At 36.9% G+C, this 24255-nt stretch overlaps 2 protein-coding genes across 3 annotated transcripts in view; both read left to right on the forward strand.

Annotated features, from left to right (window-relative positions):
• Positions 1–1366: 1366 nt before the first annotated feature.
• lgi2a (leucine-rich repeat LGI family, member 2a) lies at positions 1367–9783 on the forward strand. The gene is made up of 8 exons (XM_055212328.2): positions 1367–1820; positions 2626–2697; positions 4876–4947; positions 5803–5874; positions 5964–6035; positions 6129–6298; positions 6480–6644; positions 6754–9783. The coding sequence occupies exons 1-8, from the start codon at positions 1639–1641 to the stop codon at positions 7569–7571; spliced, it is 1623 nt and encodes a 540-aa protein (XP_055068303.1). The 5' UTR covers positions 1367–1638; the 3' UTR covers positions 7572–9783.
• Positions 9784–10593: 810 nt separating this feature from the next.
• Positions 10594–24255, forward strand: part of LOC129449966 (uncharacterized) — a 102110-nt gene continuing 88448 nt past the window's right edge. The window contains exons 1-6 of one of the 2 annotated variants that reach the window (XM_073859349.1): positions 10631–12687; positions 12784–12947; positions 13034–13254; positions 21004–21133; positions 21373–21473; positions 21566–22137. In XM_073859349.1, the coding sequence (XP_073715450.1) occupies positions 10707–12687; positions 12784–12947; positions 13034–13254; positions 21004–21133; positions 21373–21473; positions 21566–21698 (2730 nt within the window). In that variant the 5' untranslated portion in view covers positions 10631–10706 and the 3' untranslated portion in view covers positions 21699–22137. Of the gene's footprint in view, positions 12688–12783; positions 12948–13033; positions 13255–21003; positions 21134–21372; positions 21474–21565; positions 22138–24255 lie in introns of those variants that run through there. The other variant, XM_073859348.1, reaches the window with a different exon arrangement.

Here is a 24255-nt window from a genome sequence, read left to right on the forward strand (position 1 = left end):
TGTACATATACTTAATATAGTTTGTTAGAAATGAATATTTGTATTATTTTTAACATAACCGATAACTGTAATAAAAGACAAAATATTTTGCTATTAATATTTTGCATCATTTCATGACTCATCTACAGTATCACCTACTTTAACTCCAGGAGCATTTAGTGCACACTGAGATTAGTATGCAAGCATCTCATGTTGAATAGTATGAGAGAAAAATTTCTCTGCATGCTTTCAATTAGTGGCAATATAAGCCGCCTGTCTGAGCTGTCCATGGTGCTGAATCTCTTCTTGCCCAAACTTCTCTGAAATAATGCAAATATTATTTTTCCATCTAGTCCTGCTGCTGAATAAAATAATAATATAGAGTCTGAACAGAGAGTTAAAGAAATTTTAATGGGAGTTGCATTTGTTTTAATGAAAACTATAATGGCTCTCTGTGAGGTCTTTACTGGTAATGTGTTGGCTTCTTTTGGTGGGATGTTATCAGGGGATGAAAGGCAACACCATAAAGGGTATTGGAATAAGACCAAACACACATAAAAATACTGTAGTATAGTTTAGTAATTACTTTGGTGAATTGTAGGATACTGCAGTATAGTAATCACTAAACTTTGTTAATACTGGGTTATTTTCAACCCATCCAGCCGTTGGGTTAAATTAACTCAGAAACTGTTTATATTTGAACCAACAATGTGTTAAAACAACCCAACATTTTGTGTTAAAACAACCTGGCATAGGTTAAAGACGCCATGAAATGAAATAAGCGGTTGTCTTATTTTCCCCGGGGTCATGCATATCCAAGGGAATCGGCTTCTGAAATGGAAAAAGGTATAGGGCTGGACTTGAATTTGTACATCGAGAATTAATTGGATCTTTGGAAGTTGGATCATGTTGTTAATTGCTAATCCCTGCGATTTTTCCCCCGGACATATTGACCAGAAGTAAGAGAGATTGTTTCGAGTAGGGAGGAGATTGAGTTTTTGATAAAAGATTATGAGGGCACGTTATTTTTTATTAAAATTAAAGTAATTTGTAAAAAAATCCAGCTAATACCATGAGGTGGTTTTAGCTGGTCTCCCAGCTTGGTTTTAGGTATTGCTGGTGTAGCAAGCTGATCTAGCTGTGTTTTGGTCACTTTTTAAGCTGGTCAGGCTGGACTTAGTTGGTCAGGCTGGGAGGACCAGCTTAAACCAGCTACCAGCTTATGCTGGTTTTAGCTGGATTTTTTAGTAGGGGTGTTAAAATAACCATATTTTGTGTGTAGCCTATACTTTTATTAACAAGTGAATTGATAAACTGTAGTAAATATTGTGGTATACTTTAATATCTAACACGGTAAGGTTAAAAAAAACAATTCAATGTACTCAAGCATGCTATATAAAAATGCGTCGTGATGAAAACCATCAACATTTGTATTAATCGATGATAAAATATTGCGTAATATTCACAACTTCATCAGTTGATCCACAGAGGCTGTTCAACCACCATTGGCCGATATTGGGCGCCGTAATAAATAAATAAATAGCGAGGAGAGAGTGCAGACGATCTGCTGATGTCAGGCGCTTCAGTGGTGCATTTAATGCTGCAGGGTGGATCAGGTCTTCTTCATCTCTATTCACACATGCGAACCTGACGACCAAAATGGGGACTATCGTCAGACAATGCGTGTTTATATCGACGGTATTACTGTATATGATTCCGTCGGCCAACACCGGGAAACGGGTTTTTAAATGTCCGTCCTCGTGGAGCTGCTCGAAGGAGTCTATCATATGCGTCGGATCTTCTAACGTCCCGAAATTAATCCCCAACGATGTCAGCTCACTGTAAGTCTACATATTTACGTTCACCATTATGATTTCAATACAGGTTTGATTCCGTTACACTCTTAAAAATAAAGAGGCTAAAATGGTTCTTTGCATCAGTAGAGAAACCATTTTTGGGTTCCTTAAAAAAAAGCTTTCAGTCAAAGGCTCCTAACAGAACCATTTCTATTCTTACATAGTCTGTTGAACATTTATCCACTAAACAAAATCTTTTAAATGTGATTATGTTATGTTAAACCATACAGCCGGACAAAAAAACTCATAGGAACCTTAAATTTTTAAGAGTGTGATATTTTATCCCCTCATGATAAAAATATGAATACTTTAGTATTTATTATAGTAAGCTATAGGCCTAGATACAGTATAAAGTGTGTTGTTGTAACCTAATAATACGTAGCATTAACAAAGTCTAGTATTTGCTATAATATACCAGTGTATAGGGCTACTACAGTTTACTATAGTAAATACTAAATTATACTGTACATCCAGAGCTTTGATGTGCAGAAATGACTGTCATTGTCAGGACCGATAAATCTCCTTTTGCTATTATAATATATAACCCAATCCTGGGTTGTTTTAACCCAACTGCTATGTTATTGTAAGAGCTGCATAACAATAGTCCAACATTAGGTCAATTTTAACCCAGCATGCGTTCTGTCTAATATTTACCCATAATGGGTTAAAAATAACCCAGCCATTTTTAGTGTGTTGTGACGCACTGCTTTGGATGAAGTATTACAATAAATGTAAGGCATCTGTTTTCTGAAGGGTTCAGGCTTGCATTGATTGACATTTGCTTTTGCAGGAGTATTGTGAATGGGACCTTCTCCGAGATCAAGGAGGCGATGTTCACGCACTTGCCGTCCTTACAGTTACTGTAAGTAAAGTCCTTCTGCGCAAGATGATGTTGAGAGTGTGTATGATGTGCACTTAAATGCCTCCATATTGATCCACTTTGGAAACGGGCACTTCCTATGAAGCATCACAAACTTTCCGCCTGCGACTGTGAAAACCTCTTAACATCCATCAGGTTTAGTCAGTTGATCCTCTAATGGACTAATTAGTTTGAGGGGAAAACAGACTAGAGTTGCAGTCTTTAAAATAAAGGTGCTAAAAAAATGGTTCTTCACAGTGAAGCCATTAAAGAATAATTTCTTTCTTAACTTTTCATAGTTTCCTATATTCTTACATTTAAATAGATTTCAACAATGCACACTGTTACTAAATCAGATTTATAAATAATAGTTTGGCTTAAAATAATAATAGTATGGTTTGAAATTGCATTACCATCATAAAACTTATAATGACTATACTAAGCATGGACAAATATGTAAATTATTGAGTGTTACAACTTTCTAAGCTCTTCTCTGTTTAATAAGCAGGTCCATTCAGAGAATTATGTCATAATATTAAGATTATATGTGTGACATATTTAGCAACAAATGTTTCTAGTACAGTAGATGCAGATAAGCTCTATATTGATACTACATTATTGATCTCAAGATGTCTCTTGGGACTATCTAGCCCATTGTTTTGTAGTACTGAATATTGGCGGGACACCTAAATAAGCTTAATGTTAGTCTGCTAAAGAAATGCATTCAGATGAAACTCTTTCTTGCATTGGCTTGTATTAATTTGTTGAGCAATGGAGGTTTAGTGCAGCAAACGTACGTATTCTGCAAAACAGATCACTTCTGGTTCAGACCTTTGCTTCATGAAATGAAGATATTTAACTGAAGATACCTTAAAAGAAGCTAGAGATAAGCATAGCCAATAATATTGGTTGATATTTAAGTTTTTACTGACAATTGGATATTAAATTAAAATAAAATGCCACAAATAAACACACACTGTAAAAAAAATGCTGCAGTGCTGCATGCAAGTTTAATCAAACTTACAATTGGACTTTTTCAGTAACAGTTAGTTGACATAACAAAGTAAATTAAATAATTTCAACTTGTTAAGTTAAGTTAAAGTAAAACAAAAAACCTCGATATGAATTTTATTTTTAACAGTGTAGAAGTCAAAAGTCCATAAATATTGCCATCAGTTCAAGTTCATACTGCTGCTAACACTTTCTTGACAAACGAATGCGATGAGATCTGCATGTTTTCCGGTTTGTTCAAAAGCCTATTTGTTATTTATCTACAGCACTGTTCATCAATGCCTTCATTTTCTTTGGAACAGTTTAAAAATATATTTTTCACAAGTTATTTAACCAATGAGGGGATACTTATTTTCAGAGAATGATGGTGTTTAACAATTTCTCTCCGATGCTTTGATACATTCTGCTGTGACTTTGTTGACCTTCTATCCCATACGGCAAAAAATACATTTCTCTGGCCCAAAATACGTTTTAAATATATAAATACATTTTGTAGACTAGCATCATACATATAACATGTAACACATAATACTATGATACACACCATATCATACCTCCCTCCCCTCTAGTTTCCCCCCTCTTTAACACAGTGTAAGCAAAAGGTGAACAGTGCAGACAAACATTACCCAAAAGATGGATAAATAATGATCACAGGGATTTATTTAAAGCAATGATGGCTGATGAAACAAAGCTTTTCTTTTTTATATTTAATTTGAACCTTTTCAAACCTGTTATGTTTACAGGTTTGTAACATACAGCGTTTTACTTCCAATGCGACATGAATATCGATGCTTATATATCAAAATATGCCAAATAATATACAAAAATATACATAAAATATACATATAATTTTTTGTATAATAATATACCAAAAAATGCCAAATTATATTTGTAAAAATATTTCAAAGTATTTCAGCATATAATTTAAAATACTTTATTAATTATTATTGGCTGCATGGGGTTCACTGTTATTGTAGACTTTCATGACGTTTGATATGCTGCCACGGACATAGATAGATCTACTGTATGCCTAAGAGCGCATGAGACAGGTTTTACAACAAAATATTTTTCTTTTAAATAGTCAGTGAAAGGTAAATACACAAGTATGTTGTCCACCACGCAAAGGTAATCTGTTAATCTGAAATTAACTTCACTTTAATTCTCTGACAGGTTGCTTAACTCCAATGCTCTCACTACAATAAGGGATGATGCATTTTCCGGCCTTTCACACCTGGAGTACCTGTAAGTGTGTATCATTATGATCTTTTTTCTTTTAGTAATTGTTTAACTTTTATACGTCAAACCAGACAGTAGACGACTCCGGGCCAGATCCACCCCAGAGCTGATGACTTCGGCATGGATCCGGCCCAGAGTTGTCTGAGTCTAGTCTAATTTAGATGCATGTTACAGCACCTGTATTAAAATTTCTCATTTATTATTAACTATTTACATACTAGAAGATAACTGTAAGTTGTTTTAATAAAGAGACAAACAGTTAATGTTAGCAGAAGGCACTCTTAATAAAAGGCTGTAATTTAAGCTATGCTGTGATGTTTCATTGTTGGGTCAGATATAAACATTTTATTGGTTAATTTATCCAACGCATTGGGTTTGTCTTTTGTTGACCCAGCACTGTGTTATGTTACTGCTAGTGTTATGTTAAAGGCGGAGTCCACGATGTTTGAAAAACGCTTTGGAAAAGGAGACGGGCCGACTACCAAAACACACTTTTAGCCAATCAGCAGTAAGGAGCGTGTCTACTAACCGTCATCGTTGCCTGGGTTGCGTATGTGTGGGGTGGGTCTATCAACAGAAGGTCCAGATTCTATTGGGGTAGGGGCGTGTTTGTTTAGGTGATTTCAAATATTAACACTGGCTTTCAAACATCGTGGACTCCGCCTTTAACGTGTTAATTTGTTATTAGTTGTTTAATTAGTTGATTCATTGGTTCGATGTTGGTGCTTATTGACAAAAATAAATATTTGATTTGTTTGGTTTCGACTGCTTGTTTCAACTTATCATACTTCTTCACATTCATGCACATTTCCATTTGTTATGACCACAGCATGAACCTCACAACTTCTCTTCATTCTGTAGGTTCATAGAAAACAACAAGATTGAGACGACATCAAAATACTCTTTCAGAGGACTCAGAGATTTGACCCACCTGTACGCCAGTAACCTTATATAATCACATTTGAATGCACATTTACCTGTTGTTTTGTACTGTGCTGCAATGTGTTGTTGTGTCTTCGCAGGTCTTTGGCAAACAACAACATTAAAGCTTTGCCACGAGATCTTTTTGCAGATCTGGATTCATTGATAGAGCTGTGAGTGTAGTGCAAACACTTAAAACACTAACAATTATGTTTTTGGTTGCCGTAGGTATGTTTTGATCTTTAGTCCTATATGTCCTATTGCAGGGATCTGAGAGGTAATGCCTTCGAATGTGACTGCAGAGCGAAATGGCTGATGTTGTGGCTGAAGAGCACTAATGCCAGTGTATCAGACGTCATCTGTGCTGGGCCTGAAGAAATGAAGGGCAAACGTCTCAATGACATGACAAGCTTACATAATGAGTGCTTCTCCACAGGTATGTGAATATGTGTGCATGTACGTGCATGTTGGCATGTCTTTTCAATATCAACCAGTACTTCAAGTTGTGTTATGAAAACGTGTCTATCTGTCTATCGAATGTCTATCTCTTATAATAAGAGGGTGTCAAGTGAGTTATGTTGGGAACCCAAGATTTAATTTTAACGTATGTTGGCCAGATTTTGTTCCCCTCCACTCTGTGTCTACTGAGTCTTTATCCGTGGACACTTTCTCCTACAAGAATGATGTGTATGTGGCCATCGCTGCTCCCAACATAGAAAGCTGCATGGTTCTCCAGTGGGACCACATTGAGATGAACTTCAGGAGTTACGACAACATCACAGGTACAGTCATGTTAATGTCATCATAGGAGAAACTACATTGCGTAACTTATGTTGGCCGAGATGTCTGTTCTTGTGCACTCTTGCTTATCTGTTTTCAACAACATCACAGGTCAGTCCATTGTCGGCTGCAAGTCTGTGATCATCCAGGACCAGGTCTTTGTCATCGTAGCTCAGCTTTTTGGCGGATCTCACATTTATAAGTTTGACGAGGACCAAAGCAAGTTCACAAAATTCCAGGACATTGAGGTGTCTAAAATTTCCAAACCGAACGATATTGAGTCCTTCCAGATTGGCAACGACTGGTTCTTCATCATCGCTGACAGTTCCAAGGCTGGGCTGTCCACTCTCTACAAATGGAATGACAAGGGCTTCTACTCATACCAGTCCCTTCATGAATGGTTTCGCGATACAGACGCAGAGTTTGTCAATTTGGACGGCAAGGCGCATCTTATCCTGTCGAGTCGTTCTCAAGTACCGGTCATCTACCAGTGGAGCAAAAGCACTCAGAAGTTTACATTGCATGGTGAGATTCCCAACATGGAAGATGTGGTTGCAGTCAAGGCCTTCCGCATCAAAGAGGAGCTGTATCTGGCCATGACGCGATACATTGGTGACTCAAAGGTCGTGCGCTGGACTCCCAAGGAGTTCGCTGAGATTCAGGCAATTCCTTCGAGGGGTTGCATGATCCTGCAGCCGTTTTCCTTCAAAGAAAGGTACTACCTGGCTCTGGGAAGCGACTACACGTTCTCACAGATTTATCTGTGGGATGCCGAAACAAAGGTTTTCGAGCGATTCAAGGAAGTCTACATCCAGGCTCCGCGTTCCTTCACTGTGGTCTCCACTGATAGGAGGAACTTCATCTTTGCTTCCAGTTTCAAGGGGAACACGCAGATCTTTGAGCATATCATCATTGATCTGAGCCTTTAAGTGCTGTTGTGGACACAGTCTCAGTTAAAGCATGTCTGTGTTTGTCCTCCAGGAGGTGGAGATATTTACTGGGCAAACATTTATTGGGTGTATAAAGTTTGAAAGGAAAGTGAATATGGCATTATCAGTTTCACAGTAATTAGTATCAAATCTTGTATATGTATAGTTGACATTGTTTTAGAGAGGGGCCTACAAATTAAAGCTGTAATGTATTGAAAATTGTTTTATATTATTTTTCTATTATTATAAGTTCCTTATCCCCACTTAATTAAAAAACATGTTATGATATACGTATGGTGCATTAAAAAGTGCTTAAAAGATTGCATTTGTTACCTGTAACTAAATACACACAAACACACGCACAACCTTTAAAAACTGGTATAGTATGTTGTGATACCATGCATGAAACGGTTGCAAATAAGGCATGTATATAACATAATGTAGATACGATACAGGTGAGAAATGCAATTCTATTCACTTTATTAATCCAATACATCTTTACAACTTTATCTACTTACTTTTAAAACAATATATTTACTTCACAGTTTCAATGTTTATTGAATCATATCTTTGTTGGTGAATGGACAACTCTGTAACAGTAAGTAATGTTCTCACCCTTAAGTCGATCCAAACCTGTAGAAATTTCTTTGATTTGCTATAAGATTTTAAGCAATGTTTGTAACTAAACTGTTTCTGACACCATTAACTTCCATAGTATTTTTTCCTACTATGGAAGTCAATGGTGCTCCTGCTTTGTGCTTGATTACAGATACAGGTATCTTCCTTTGTGTTCATTTTTTGGTGAACTATTCCTTATGATCCTTTTGCATATTGATTAGAATCTGTTTGGAATAACAAATCAAAATGTCAGGTTTAGGTTTGGGTGCACTGAATTCAAGTACGTGAAATGTGTAGAATTTTAACATGTCCAGGAAACATTTCACTTTTCACATCAAAAGATTAACAATATTTTACATCTAGAAAATAAAGCCTGTTTAAAGGAACTTTAAGGTTTATTGCGCTTTTATGTCAACTCCCCCCAACAAAATATTATTGTATTGTTTTCTTTATCATTGGTGATTATTGAATTATGATTATGGTTAAGAGATGAAGCAAAGGCAATAACTCTTAGAGGCCGTTTCCCAGACAGGGTTTATTCTTGTCCCAGATTAAGATGCCTTAATTTTAAAACACCTTGTACTGACGTATCTCTTAACATATATCAGTGCCATTGTTTTGTCTCAAGATGCACACCCGAATATTTTTATGTAAGGATTGTTACTTAGATGTCCTAATACAGCTAAGGCCTAGTCCTGGATTAATCAAAACCCTGTCCGGGAAACCGCCCCCTAGTGTCCCTGATTTCATTATCATTTTGGAGTATAAAATTGACCAGTACATATTCATGGCAGATTCCATTCAACTGTGTCCATAAGATGACCTTTTTATGCTTAAATACAGGGCAAATTTAAAAAGCACAAACCTTCAAAGTCATCATACATTATGTAAATCCTGAAAATGGCTTATTCTTGCAAATTAAAATGAGATTAAACATTCATATGGTAAATAGATTTTTGGATAAGGAGTTTTATTCAAAGAAGGTAAAGACCTTTATTTTAAAGTTGTACCAATGTAATAAATGTTAAATGTCTGACTTGTTTTGATAAAAAATGCATAAAATAAGAATTTTTAGCTGTTCTGCAAGCTGGAATATAGAAAGAAAACACAACCGTAAATAATGACTGCAGCCTGCAAAAGCATGAGATTCAGCTCTTAAACTTCTTTACCTTTAAATCTTACATGAAAGGTTACTTGATCACAAAGGGGCGGTTTCCCGGACAGGGATAAGCTTAATACAGGACTAGGCCTTAGTTTAATTTGGAAATATAACTAGTTTTAACAAACATGCCTTACTAAAAACATTACCTGTGTGCATTTTGAGGCAAAACAAAGGGCACTGATGTATTTTAAGATATGTCAGTACAAGTTGTTTTCAGTTTGGACAGCTCTTAAAAATGTTTTAGTCTAGGACTAGTCTAATCCCTGTCCGGGAAACTGCCCCATAATGTCCTCATTTATACAAGTTTTAACATAACCTGATAATAGTTTAATTTAATTATGAAAACCATTGTACTGTACTTATTTTATTATTATTTGTTTAATGTTTTATTAACTTTATTTACTAATGTAAATAAATACTTATGAACATTTATTAATATCTTGATTTTTTAAAAATGTTTTCAATCAGAGTAAACTATATAAAACAATTATAAACGCTTATGTCATATATTACGGTCATTTTTATTTCAGAAAAGACAAGGGCATGGTAAATTGGATGTTAATATTCAGTGTTTTGTGACCAAATTTATAGTTTTTAAATCCAGAAGGGATAATGTATGCTCGCAAAATAGAGTTACACATATTTAGTGAGTCAAGACAAATATGCCGTTTTGTTTATCAGCCATAGCCAGGTTTCATAATTATTTGTTCACGCTGGTTTTCTGAACATCATGCTGGTAAGTACATAGGCATGTATATTGTTTACATATTAGTGACGCAAATGTTTTGAATTTTGTTCAGTATACGTTTGTTTATTAATATATACTCTATAATAATTATAAATGGTAGGCAGTGTGTAAATGATTTATTTATTTATTTATTTATTTGTTGGTGGGTGTAGCTCGGAGCATCTGATTTCGTGTCTGCCACGAAACGCGGAAGAGACCTAGTTTCATTTTCCCTTAAATAGACCAGGACACATTTCACTCTAAAGCTACACACGGAAAGTAAGTATTTTGGAATTTTTCAACAGTCGATTTAATACATTCAAATATGACTGAATGTTAATAAAATATTATTGCACTTTTTAATAATCTGCATTCTGTAAATCGGTTGAGTCCTGTAGCTTTCTAGAGCGCATGAGCTTTATTAGATTTCCAAAAGAGAAAGTTGTCATTTATTTTTTCGATTTTTGTTTTTTAATAATAAGTATATTGAATTTAACAAGTATGCTGCAGTGTAAAGTTGAGGTAAGTTAGGTTTGCTGTATGTATCCAGTATTCCGTTTTTGTAATGCTAAATATTTTATATCTCTCAACAGATTACAAATCTGATTTGAAATTTTGAAAAAGCACCATGGCGTTCCAATTCCAATTAGCACTTCCAGTTTCTGTTCCAGTTCCAGTTTCAGTAGTAGCTAGAAAAACAGATCCTCTAATACAATGCATCATAGACAAGAAGTCAGAGAGATTTCGCAAAATAATCAGAGGCAAAGACATTAATGGGCTTTACCCTTCTGAAGTCTGGAAAGATGACGTTACACTATTGTCAGCAGCAGTTATATGCAACAATGAAGAAATCTGTTCATATCTTATTGAAGAGTCTGCTGATCCTAACAAACACTCAACAAATGGAGTTGTTCCTCTACACCATGCTGGTATTACACCTGGAGTTTCACTGAGTATAGTGAAAAGACTACTCGCAGCAAAAGCTAACCCAGAGGGATTTGAAATACAGCTTTATACTCCACTGCAGTATGCTGTTGATCACAACCGTGATGATATTGTGAAAGCACTTCTTGAAGCTGGAGCTTCAGCTATAAATCACTATGGGCGGAATTCAGTGCTTGATAAAAAAATGGGTGATGTGATTCATCGATTATCATCGCAGAATGAAGACTTTGAGAAAGTACAGCTATTTTTCTCTTTTCATTGTGCTGTCCAAAGAAAACACCAGACAGAAGTTTTCAGCATCTATAAGGCACATTTCCTTAAAGAGCATCCTTTCATTCATACAATTCTGTTGGAGGAATATTTGGATGTCATTGCTTTGACTCCAGAGGAATATCGTCAGAGTGTCATCAAGTGGTTAAAAGATACAAAGAGTGCAGACAAATACATAGAGGAAGTCATTCAGCGCTTTCCAAGAATACCTAAGAATCATTCCCCAGTTGCATTAAAATGCTTATGTGCTGCTTTGTGTGTCAGTGAAAAGATTTCTTCTCAGGTATTCAGTGATCTTGTGCCAATTCTAATAAACAGTGTCCAGCTCTTTGGAAATACACAGGGAGAAGGAGTCACTAATTTGATAGTAAAAATACTCAATGTCATGATGCAAAAGATGTCTGAGCAAAAACTAACCATAGATCATTGTGTATATGAGAAATTATGCAAAGGTCTACTGCCCCTCACAGATGTTAAGTATTCAAGTATAATCAATGTTTGGACCTATGCAGTGTTTGCTCATGTAAATGACTTTGCTCCAGATGTGATTGCAATGTGTGGATTGTCTTCAGTACCTGAGAGGATACTTAATGTAGCAGAAATAGAGATGGATGAATTCATGAAGAAAAAACTGCAAAAACTAAACAAATCACTTGCACGTCCACCAAGTTTAGCAGTGGATCAATTATGTGAGGAAAGTGTTGTCACCTCTTCAACAAAGAAAAAGAAGAAGAAGAAAAGGAAGAAAAATCAGCAAGAGTTGGAGTCACAAGAAGCAGAGAAGCAAGATAAAGTGAAATTATCAATTCCAGATACAATGACTTCTATCAAGGAGACAAATCTAAGTGTGCAGCCCTTCACACTGCCTGCTGAGAACCCACCAGTACCAAGACAGTGGCATCCAATCAGTCATCGTTGGAGGAAACATTTTGATAAACTTGCTAATATTGATGTTAGCAAAACCAGTAGACTTCATAATAACTTCACTCTTGTACTCAGTGATGAATTTAAGATTGCTAAAGGAAGTGATGGCACACATGTTTTTCTTGGTCTGAGGGATGATGGGATGGAGGTCGCTGTGAAACTAATGTTTAAGTCCAGTTACCAGGAACTCAAAAACGAGGAGGCATTTTTACGACTTCCAGAACTTGATAGTCCCTCTATTGTGCGATATATAGACTTTGCAGAAGATGACAACTTCGGATATCTCATTCTTCAGCTTTGTGAGTACACACTAGAAGAATACATCCAAGATCATTTACCATCTGACAGCTCTGAGAGGACTTTTGTTTTGAAAGAGCTTGTGAGGGAAGTGCTGTGCAGCTTACAGGTTATACACAACCCGCAGACTAAAATTCTTCATCGGGACATCAAACCTCAGAACGTTCTGATCGGTAGGAGCTAAACTAGATTACCACAGCATATAAATGTTAAAATTTAAATCTAAAAACATTTTTAAATAATTGCGACTCTTTACTGTATTTTTACAGATATTAAAGGAAAAGCTAGACTGGCTGATTTTGGCATAAGTCGTAGACTAAAACCGAGTGAAACCACTTTACGAACAAGCATCGCTGGAACTAAATTCTGGAAGGCAAAGGAAACAATAGATGAAGAGGGCAACAGTGGGTACAAAAGATGTTCTGACATTCAGGTAAGTCAGAAATAATAATCAATGCAATGTAAAACAGTATGTTTAAGTACCGGGAAAAAAATGTGTTGAAAATGTACTTTTTAAAGGTTGCTGGGATGTTAGTGTACTACATTCTCTCTAGAGGACACCATCCTTTTGGTAAAGGTGCATTTTGTGAGGTCAACATACTGCAGGGGAAATACACACTGGAACACCTGGATAATGATGTAGCAAAGGATCTTGTGGAGTGGATGATTAATGAAAATCCAGAAAAGAGACCAACTGTGGAGCAGACACTTGCACACGCCTTCTTCTGGACTGATGAAAGGTATCAACCTTATTTTTGATGTAAATGTAAAGGCATTCACATTCTAAATCAGTTTAACCAGAAGAATAGAAAATAGAAAATATAGCTGCAAGCAGCGATACCGGGGTCAAGCCGAACATGGCCAAAATCGATTCATACGTGATGACTGTCATAATTTAAGATCTAAGTTTGCATTAGTTTTATGAAAAAATAGCAATTTTTTGTATCTTGAGACCACTAGGTGGCGCTTTGCCGAAACAATAGATGGTGCCTCAGGTCATGACTGTGATGACACATACCAAATTTAGTGTAAATACGATAAAGCGATATTAAGATATAGCCTTAAATGACTTGACCACTAGGGGACACTGACCAAACCATAAATTATGACTCAGGTCTTGATTGTGATGACACCCACCAAATTTGGTGTAAATACGATAAAGCGATACGGAGATATAGCCTTAAATGACTTGACCACTAGGGGGCACTGACCAAACCATAAATTATGACTCAGGTCTTGATTGTGATGACACCCACCAAATTTGGTGTAAATACGATAAAGACATGCAGAGATATAGCTTCAAATCTCTTGACCACTAGGGGGTGCCGAAAAGTTTACAAGTTCTTCCAGAACATGTTGCTGATGAACCGTACCAAGTTTCATAACTATACGCAATTGCGTTTCTGAAATACTTGAATTTAAAGAAAAAATTCAAAATGGCCGACACACAAAATGGCCGACCAAAAACCATTTGTTATCGTTTGACTCGGCATGCCTCACGAAATCTAACAAGACCAGTCTCATAATTTTACATTCAAATTTGCAGTAGTTATAAGCAAAAATAGACATTTTTTATATCTCGTGACCAGTAGGGGGCAGTGTGACAAAATGGTGCATGCACCCTCAGGTCATCACTGTTATGACATTTACCAAGTCTCATATTAATACGCAAAAGTTTTGCTAAGATACAGGCTCAAACACATTTTGGCGTGCTCGCCCTCGCATTCTTTGATGCGTTATACGACAACGGATAGGTCTACCGGAAATCTTTTGATAACTTTTTGTCTAGAGTGTCTCTAGATGATGCATACCAAAAATCAAGCCAATCACACGAGCGCTCTAGGAGGAGTTCGAAAAAGTAGGTGTTCAATATAATTCAAAATGGCCGACAGGAAGTAGGTTTGACTCTGACATATTTGGTACAGTCGGACTCAGCACGAGCCAAGGAATCAATAGAGTGAAGTCTCATTTCAGTGTGGCAAATGAATCAAATGCTATAAAGATTTTAAACAATTTATTTATATATCCTGACCACTAGGTGGCGCTGTCCTAAAGATTTATAGGTGCGCTCAGAACATGTCACTGATGAACCATGCCAAATTTCGTAGCGATACGTCATTCTGTTTGTGAAATACTGAACTTAATGAGAAAATTCAAAATGGCCGACACCCAAAATGGCCGACCGAAAACCGTTTGTTATCGTTTGACTCGGCATGCCTCAAGGAATCTAACAAGACCACCTTCATGATTTTAGACTCAAGTTTGAAGTAGTTAAAAGCGAAAATAGGCATTTTTCGAATCTCGTGACCAATAGGTGGCGCTGTGACGAAACGTTGCAGGCACCCTCAGGTCATGACTGTAATGACATATACCAAGTTTCGTGTCGATACAATAAAGTTTTGCGAAGATACGGCCTCACGTCCGTTTTGGCGTGCTCGCCGCCATATATGTTGTCACTGTATACGAGAACGCATTGGTCTATCAAAAAGCTTTTGATAACTTTTTGTCTGGGGTGTCTCTAGATGCTACATACCAAAGGACATGCAAATCGGACGAACGGCCTAGGAGGAGTTCGAAAAAGTAGGTTTTACGGAAAATTCAAAATGGCGGAAAGATGTGCATGACACAAATGACATCAATGTGTGCAATTGAATCATCATGAGCAAAGGATTCAGTGGAAACAATAATTTAGTTTCTAGGACTCACGGGTCAGAAGTTATGAGCATGAACATAAGTGGATTTTTGGACTGTTGGTGGCGCTAGAGGGTTTGACTCAGACACACCAATGTTCCTATAGTAACTTCTGAGACTGTCCTCTACATGTGTGCCAAATTTCATAACTTTCCTACGTACGGTTCTATGGGCTGCCATTGACTTTTGGGTGGAAGAACGCGGAACAAGAATAATAATAATAATAATAAGAAAACTAACAATAACAATAGGGTTCTACGCCCCTTCGGGGCTTGACCCCTAAATATAGCTGCAAGCAGCGATACCGGGGTCAAGCCAAACATGGCAAAAAATTATTCATACGCGATGACTGTCATGATTTAAGATCTAAGTTTGCATTAGTTTTATGAAAAAATAGCAATTTTTTCGTATCTTGAGACCACTAGGTGGCGCTGTGCCGAAACAATAGATGGTGCCTCAGGTCATGACTGTGATGACATATACCAAATTTAGTGTAAATACGATAAAGCGTTACGGAGATATAGCCTTAAATGGCTTGACCACTAGGGGGCACTGACCAAACAATAAATTGTGACTCAGGTCTTGATTGTGATGACTCCCACCAAATTTGGTGTAAATACGTTAAAGAGATGCAGAGATATAGCTTCAAATCTCTTGACCACTAGGGGGCGCCGAAAAGTTTACAAGTCCTCCCAGAACATGTTGTTGATGAACCATACCAAGTTTCATAACAATACGCAATTGCGTTTATGAAATACTTGAACTTAAAGAAAGAAATTAAAATGGCCGACACATAAAATGGCGGACCAAAAACCATTTGGTATCGTTTGACTCGGCATGCCTCACGAAATCTAACAAGACCAGTCTCATAATTTTACATTCAAGTTTGCAGTAGTTATAAGCAAAAATGTACATTTTTTATAACTCGTGACCAATAGGGGGCAGTGTGATGAAATGGTGCATGCACCCTCAGGTCATCACTGTTATGACATATACCAAGTCTCATATCAATACACAAAAGTTTTGCGAAGATACAGGCTCAAACACATTTTGGCGTGCTCGCCCTAGCATTCTTTGATGCGTTATACGACAACGGATAGGTCTACCAAAAAGCTTTTGATAACTTTTTGTCTGGAGTGTCTCTAGATGATGCGTACCAAAAATCAAGCCAGTCAAACAAGCGCTCTAGGAGGAGTTCGAAAAAGTAAGTGTTCAATATAATTCAAAATGGCCGACAGGAAGTAGGTTTGACTCTAACATATTTGGTACAGTCGGACTCGGCACGAGCCAAGAAATCAATAGAGTGAAGTCTCATGTCAGTGTGGCAAATAAATCAAATGATATAAAGATTTTAAACAATTTATTTACATATCCTGACCACTAGGTGGCGCCGTCCTAAAGATTTATAGGTGCGCTCAGAACATGTCACTGATGAACCATGCCAAATTTCGTAGCGATACGCCATTCTGTTTGTGAAATACTGAACTTAATGAGAAAATTCAAAATGGCCGACACCCAAAATGGCCGACCGAAAACCGTTTGGTATCGTTTGACTCGGCATGCCTCAAGGAATCTAACAAGACCACCTTCGTGATTTTTGGCTCAAGTTTGAAGTAGTTATAAGCGAGAATAGGCATTTTTCGAATCTCGTGACCACTAGGTGGCGCTGTGACGAAACGTTGCAGGCACCCTCAGGTCATGACTGTAATGACATATACCAAGTTTCGTGTCGATACAATAAAGTTTTTCGAAGATACGGCCTCACGTCCGTTTTGGCGTGCTCGCCGCCATATATGTTGGCAATTTATACGAGAACGCAATGGTCTATCAAAAAGCTTTTGATAACTTTTTGTCTGGGGTGTCTCTAGATGGTACATACCAAAGGACATGCAAATCGGACGGACGGTCTAGGAGGAGTTCGAAAAAGTAGGTTTTACGGAAAATTCAAAATGGCGGAAAGATGTGCATGACACAAATGACATCAACATGTGCAATTGAATCATCATGAGCCAAGGATTCAGAGAAAACAAGAATTTATTTTCTAGGACTCATGGGTCAGAAGTTGTGAGCATGAACATAAGTGGATATTTGGACTGTTGGTGGCGCTAGAGGGTTTGAGTCAGACACACCAATGTTGCTATAGTAACTTCTGAGACTGTCCTCTACATGTGTGCCAAATTTCATAACTTTCCTACGTACGGTTCTATGGGCTGCCATTGACTTCAATGGCGGAAGAGGAAACATAATAATAATAATAATAATAATAATAAATATAGCTGCAAGCAGCGATACCGGGGTCAAGCCAAACATGGCAAAAAATGATTCATACGTGATGACTGTCATGATTTAAGATCTAAGTTTGCATTAGTTTTATGAATAAAATAGCAATTTTTTGTATCTTGAGACCACTAGGTGGCGCGGTGCAGAAACAATAGATGGTGCCTCAGGTCATGACTGTGATGACACATACCAAATTTAGTGTAAATACAATAAAGAGATGCAGAGATATAGCCTTAAATGACTTGACCACTAGGGGGCACTAACCAAACAATAAATTGTGACTCAGGTCTTGATTGTGATGACACCCACCAAATTTGGTGTAAATACAATAAAGAGATGCAGAGATATAGCCTTAAATGACTTGACCACTAGGGGGCACTGACCAAAAAATAAAGTGTGACTCAGGTCTTGATTGTGATGACACCCACCAAATTTGGTGTAAATACGATAAAGAGATGCAGAGATATAGCTTCAAATCTCTTGACCACTAGGGGGCACCGAAAAGTTTACAAGTCCTCCCAGATCATGTAGGTAATGAACCATACCAAGTTTCATAACAATATACAGTTGCGTTTCTGAAATACTTGAACTTAAAGAAAAAATTCAAAATGGCCGACACACAAAATTGCCGACCAAAAACAATTTGGTATCGTTTGACTCGGCATGCCTAACGAAATCTAACAAGACCGGTCTCATAATTTTACATTCAAGTTTGCAGTAGTTATAAGCAAAAATAGACATTTTTATATCTCGTCACCAGTAGGGGGCAGTGTAACGAAATGGTGCATGCACCCTCAGGTCATCACTGTTATGACATATACCAAGTCTCATATTAATACGCAAAAGTTTTGCGAAGATACAGGCTCAAACACATTTTGGCGTGCTCGCCCTCGCATTCTTTGATGCGTTATACGACAACGGATAGGTCTACCGAAAAGTTTTTGATAACTTTTTGTCTGGAGTGTCTCTAGATGATGCGTACCAAAAATCAAGCCAATCACTCGAGCGCTCTAGGAGTAGTTCAAAAAAGTAGGTGTTCAATATAATTCAAAATGGCCGACAGGAAGTAGGTTTGACTCAGACATATTTGGTACAGTCGGACTCAGCATGAGCCAAGGAATCAATAGAGTGAAGTCTTTTGTCATAGTGGCAATTTAATCAAATGAAATAAAGATTTTAAACAATTTATTTACATATCCTGACCACTAGGTGGCGCCGTCCTAAAGATTTATAGGTGCGCTCAGAACATGTCACTGATGAACCATGCCAAATTTCGTAGCGATGCGCCATTCTGTTTGTGAAATACTGAACTTAATGAGAAAATTCAAAATGGCCGACACCCAAAATGGCCGACTGAAAACCGTTTGGTATCGTTTGACTCGGCATGCCTCAAGGAATCTAACAAGACCACCTTCATGATTTTAGACTCAAGTTTGAAGTAGTTATAAGCGAAAATAGGCATTTTTCGAATCTCGTGACCACTAGGTGGCGCTGTGACGAAACGTTGCAGGCACCCTCAGGTCATGACTGTAATGACATATACCAAGTTTCGTGTCGATACAATAAAGTTTTGCGAAGATACAGCCTCACGTCCGTTTTGGCGTGCTCGCCGCCATATATGTTGTCAGTTTATATGAGAACGCATTGGTCTATCAAAAAGCTTTTGATAACTTTTTGTCTGGGGTGTCTCTAGATGCTACATACCAAAGGACATGCAAATCGGACGGACGCTCTAGGAGGAGTTCGAAAAAGTAGGTTTTACAGAAAATTCAAAATGGCGGAAAGATTTGCATGACACAAATGACATCAACGTGTGCAATTGAATCATCATGAGCAAAGGATTCAGAGGAAACAAGAATTTAGTTTCTAGGAATCACGGGTCAGAAGTTATGAGCATGAACATAAGTGGATTTTTGGACTGTTGGTGGCGCTAGAGGGTTTGAGTCAGACACACCAATGTTGCTATAGTAACTTCTGAGACTGTCCTTTACATGTCTGCCAAATTTCATAACTTTCCTACGTACGGTTCTATGGGCTGCCATTGACTTCAATGGCGGAAGAGGAAACATAATAATAATAATAATAATAATAATAATAATAATAAGAAAACTAACAATAACAATAGGGTTCTACGCCCCTTCGGGGCTTGACCCCTAATAATAAGAAAACTAACAATAACAATAGGGTTCTACGCCCCTTCGGGGCTTGACCCCTAAAAATAACATTACGGGGGATTAATCCATATAGCTTCCTCCAAAGGGGGAAGAATCTTGCCGGCATCCTTCAAAACAGTTTTTTTTTTCAATTTTATTCAAATTTTATCCTTGTGAAAAAATTAGAACAGTTATAATTTCTGAAATGTAACTTAAGTTTGGTGTCCACATTGTGGAAGAACTAACTTAGGCTCTTTTAGTAAATGAACTAAAATGAGGAGCTCAGATGCATAAGCCGCTAAATGGCACCTCCATCAAAAATGACATAATGATGTTAACTGAATGCTCTCAGCTTTTGTGCCAAAATTAAGTCGACATGCTATCTGTGTATGCTATGTGTCGTCTTCCATGTCTATGTGTCTGTTTACTGTCTGTGTCCATGTCTGTCTGTCTATGCTATGTGTCAAATTCCATGTCTATGTGTCTGTTTACTGTCTGTCTATGTGATTGCCCACATGACTCAACTTTTGTGTGTGTCAACTCAACTTACTCCTGTCGTCTTTCCTTGTTGTTTGACTGTGTCGTCTTGCTGTGTCAATGCGGCATGCGGCATGACTATGTGTCGTTTTCCTCTGTCGTTACCATGTTTTGTTACTATGCGTTGTTTCCCTCTGTCGTTACCATGCGTCATCTACCTCTGTCGTTACCATGTGTCATTACCATGCGTCGTCTACCTCTGTCGTTACCATGTGTCGTTACTATGCGTCGTCTACCTCTGTCGTTACCATGTGTTGTTACTATGCGTCGTCTACCTCTGTCGTTACCATGCGTTGTTTCCATCTGTTGTTACCATGTGTTGTTACTATGCATTGTTTCTCTCTGTCGTTATTTAGGTTAACAATTAGCCACTAACTGTCTATAATATAGATGGACAAACTGTTTTTTCGAATCTCGAAACAACAACTTGAAATGGATTTTGCGCACTGAAAGTCAAATGTAACAAGTTTACTCAGCGACCAATAAGAATTGTCCAATAATGACCAAGCTTAACATGTCATGAACAACCGAAATGGTGCGAAATAATTTTCCCCATTATTTTATTTATTTAAATTACTGTTTGTACATTTAATATTAAAATATTAACTGAAAGGGATTTTTGGGGGGCCACGCCCTGGCCTGTACTAGGAGGGGCATCAATGACCACTAGGGGGCAAGGCCCTCGAATGTCCCACCACAGCGCCGACCCTGTGCTTAGAGAGTTTTGCAGTAAAATTTGACAATCAAATTTGTTACAATGAAATGACTAAAGTTACATTTTTGTTTGTTTGCATCTGAACTTCTCAAATATCTTTGAAATTTTCATAGGAAGATGGAGTATCTGAAAAAACTGGGGAATCAGAATGAAGCAGAGAATTGTCGTAAAGCTGACGAGAAACTTCTTCTTGCCATTGAACAATGCACAGAGGGGAAAACTTTTTCTCAATGGAAAACTAAAGTAAATAACTTCAAAGTCCATGTAATGTATATATAAAGACACATTAACAATGACAGTGTTTCACACACTGGCAAAACCATACTGAGATGAGAAGAGCAATTCAAGTTTTATAATTCAGATTTGTTAATCCTGGTTAATGTCACTGATATTGTTGTCACTGTTTACTACAATCAGCCCCGATCTTCATAATAGATCATCACATCAGTATTTGACATTAGTAAAATATTGTTTTTCTTTAGCTTTCCTCTGAGCTTGTTGAGAAACTGGATGGCAAAAAGAAATGTTATCCTGAAAATACACTGGGCCTGCTGCGTTTTGTACGCAACCTGCACGAGCATTAGTAAGTCTCACACCACATAAAGTATTTACACAATAATTATGTGATGTTGTGTGTCACACCCTGTTTACTTGATGGGTTTCTTCACTTTATAGCTCAGAGGATGCAGCAAACATCAACCTGATGGCTTTATTCCCTGATCTGTTCGGAAGTGTGTACAGGTTTGCCAAAGAGAAAGGATGGCACTCCAGAGCAAATCTGAAAAAGTTCTTGAACTCATTTCCATAGATTTGACTTTTTCTTTTTGAATTTACTATAAACCACTATCAGTAAAGAATGGCCTTGTGGTAGTGGGGGGTATAGGGGGGCACACATTATGTTATCAGTGGTGATGGATAAATGCTTGTATTTGAAAATAACATTTACTGTATTTATTGTATTTAAATCACAGTTATGATTTCATTTTACACAGTTTACTCCATGTGCTGTATTGGGATTTTATAAAATGCTAATCTTCAATAAAGACCTTTTATTGTATAAAGATGATACTCATTCTCACAATCACTAATATGTTGACTGTTAATGTTGGTTTAGTACCGTGGCCTGGAAAGGCAAAAATAAATTACAATGGTAAATTACTTATTAACAAGATTAAAAACAAATTTACAAGTTTTTTTAACAAATTTACAAGTTTTTTAACAATTTACAAGTTTTTTAACAAATTTACAATGAGCGAACAAAAGTACAAGTTTTTTAACAAATTTACAATAAACGAACGAAAGTACAAGTTTTTTAACAAATTTACAATAAACGAACGAAAGTAAAAGTTTTTTAACAAATTTACAATGAGCGAACAAAATTACAAGTTTTAAAACAAATTTACAAGTGTTTAAACAAATTTACAATGAGGGAACAAAATAACAAGTTTTTTACAAATTTACAATGAGTAAATAAAATTACAAGTTTTAAAACAAATCTACGTTACAGCACCATGTAAACAAACTCGTCATGCTTCCCCGTTTCAGTCTATGTAACTCCGGGAGCGAACGAACAATGCAGTCCTGATTAAAAAGTTTAAAGCACCCTCTCGTGTTGTCTGTAATCTAATGTGAAAGTCAGTGAATTATTTTGATTACTGCCACCCAAAACGTGTGCAACTTGGAAAGCGTGTTTTGTTTATCAGCCATAGCCATTTGTTTTCATAATTATTTGTTCACGCTGGTTTTCTGAACATCTGCTGGTAAGTAACTTTCATAGGCCTTCATATTGTTTACATATTAGTGACGCAAATGTTTTGAATTTTTGATCAATTTTTGACAATTTTGTTTATTAATATTATGCTGCTCTATAAATAATATAAAAAATGGATGCAGTACGTTATAGACAGTGGTGCCTGGAAAAGTGAGTTTACTCTTATTTTTGCCCCCAATTTTTTTTAAAGCGTCGCAGCAATAGATAAACGCCCTTTGTTATAAACAGCATGTTTAATAGTCTTGCAAGTAGATCACCACAAAATGGGCTAGTAGTATTTTCACTTAATTTCTGATGCTTGATTTCTTAGGGTAAGGATCATTATGAAATTAAAGACACAAAGAGGTGCAGATTTTTCAGTAAATAGGCCAACTGGCTCACAGACTAGGAATAGACAACTAATTATGAATTGTGAGTACACTTTTTTAGTCTGTTCACACATTAAAATCTCTCACTTTGCACAGTCTAGTTTCTCTTGTAAACTATCTTTTGGAACAGCTGATTTCACATAGTGTAGGCCACAGTATGCCGACATTATATATTTTTAGGGGGACATTTATCAAGTATTACAGGTAGGCCTAATACATTAATAAAAGATATATTAATACTATATTCTAAAACATAAAAGATGAGGGAAGCATGCTGTTTTAAGAAATTAGTTCATAGTTATTAGTGTATTAGTTTTTTTTAAACAAACTTTAATAGCTTCCATTGACTTCCATTCAAAATAGCGGAACATAGCCACGTTCGTAGCCGTAAAAAACTTATGAAATCACTCAGATTAAACATGTTGAGTAATAGGGCTTGGGCGTCGTGACGTCATTACTTGTCGTGGCGGCCATGTTGGTTGCCTCCTTTACTGCTGCGCTCCATGCTGCGCTCTGTTTATAGACATACTTTCTCTCAATTGTGTGTCTTAATTTAATTAATTTGTCGTTATTTTTTCAACCATGGTAAACCGTTGCTGTATTAATAATAAAGTAACACATTAAAAGTAATTTACATTAAAAATGACAGATTACAGAAAACTTAATTATGTTTTATTCAATATCGGAAACCAAACATTAACCTCAACCCCTCAGTAATGTGTATACATGACATATAAATGACATTTATATATACGACAGTGAAGTATAACATCTGAATATTAATTTATATAGCTTAAGTCAACATTGAACATAAGGGAACTGTCCCGGTTTACTCGCCCAAAATACGGGAAAATTTCAACATTCATCTTTCTGTTGCTATCCCTCTGCTGACAGCAAAAACTGCTGCATTAACCAAGCTACTTGTGAAGCTAGGTCATACGTGACTTTGCTTACAGATTGGCGTGAAATCGTGCTCTCACAACAACCACGCTGTTATCTTAAAGGCTCTTTATTAACTCTTTTTTCATATGGATCCTAACCGTTAATAGTTCCGATTTTGTCCACATACCGGTCCCTGCTTCCCTGTTTAACGTATCCCAGTAAATTCCACATCCTTTTCCGGATTTTAACATCTTTTTTCTTTCTTTTAATTCTCCCAACTCCGCCGCTTCTCCTCGTTCAACTTGCTGTATTTTTACATTCGTGAGGCCACCAACATGGCCGCG

This window comes from Misgurnus anguillicaudatus, chromosome 21 (genome assembly GCF_027580225.2).
Source record: "Misgurnus anguillicaudatus chromosome 21, ASM2758022v2, whole genome shotgun sequence".
NCBI classification, from domain to species: domain Eukaryota; kingdom Metazoa; phylum Chordata; class Actinopteri; order Cypriniformes; family Cobitidae; genus Misgurnus; species Misgurnus anguillicaudatus.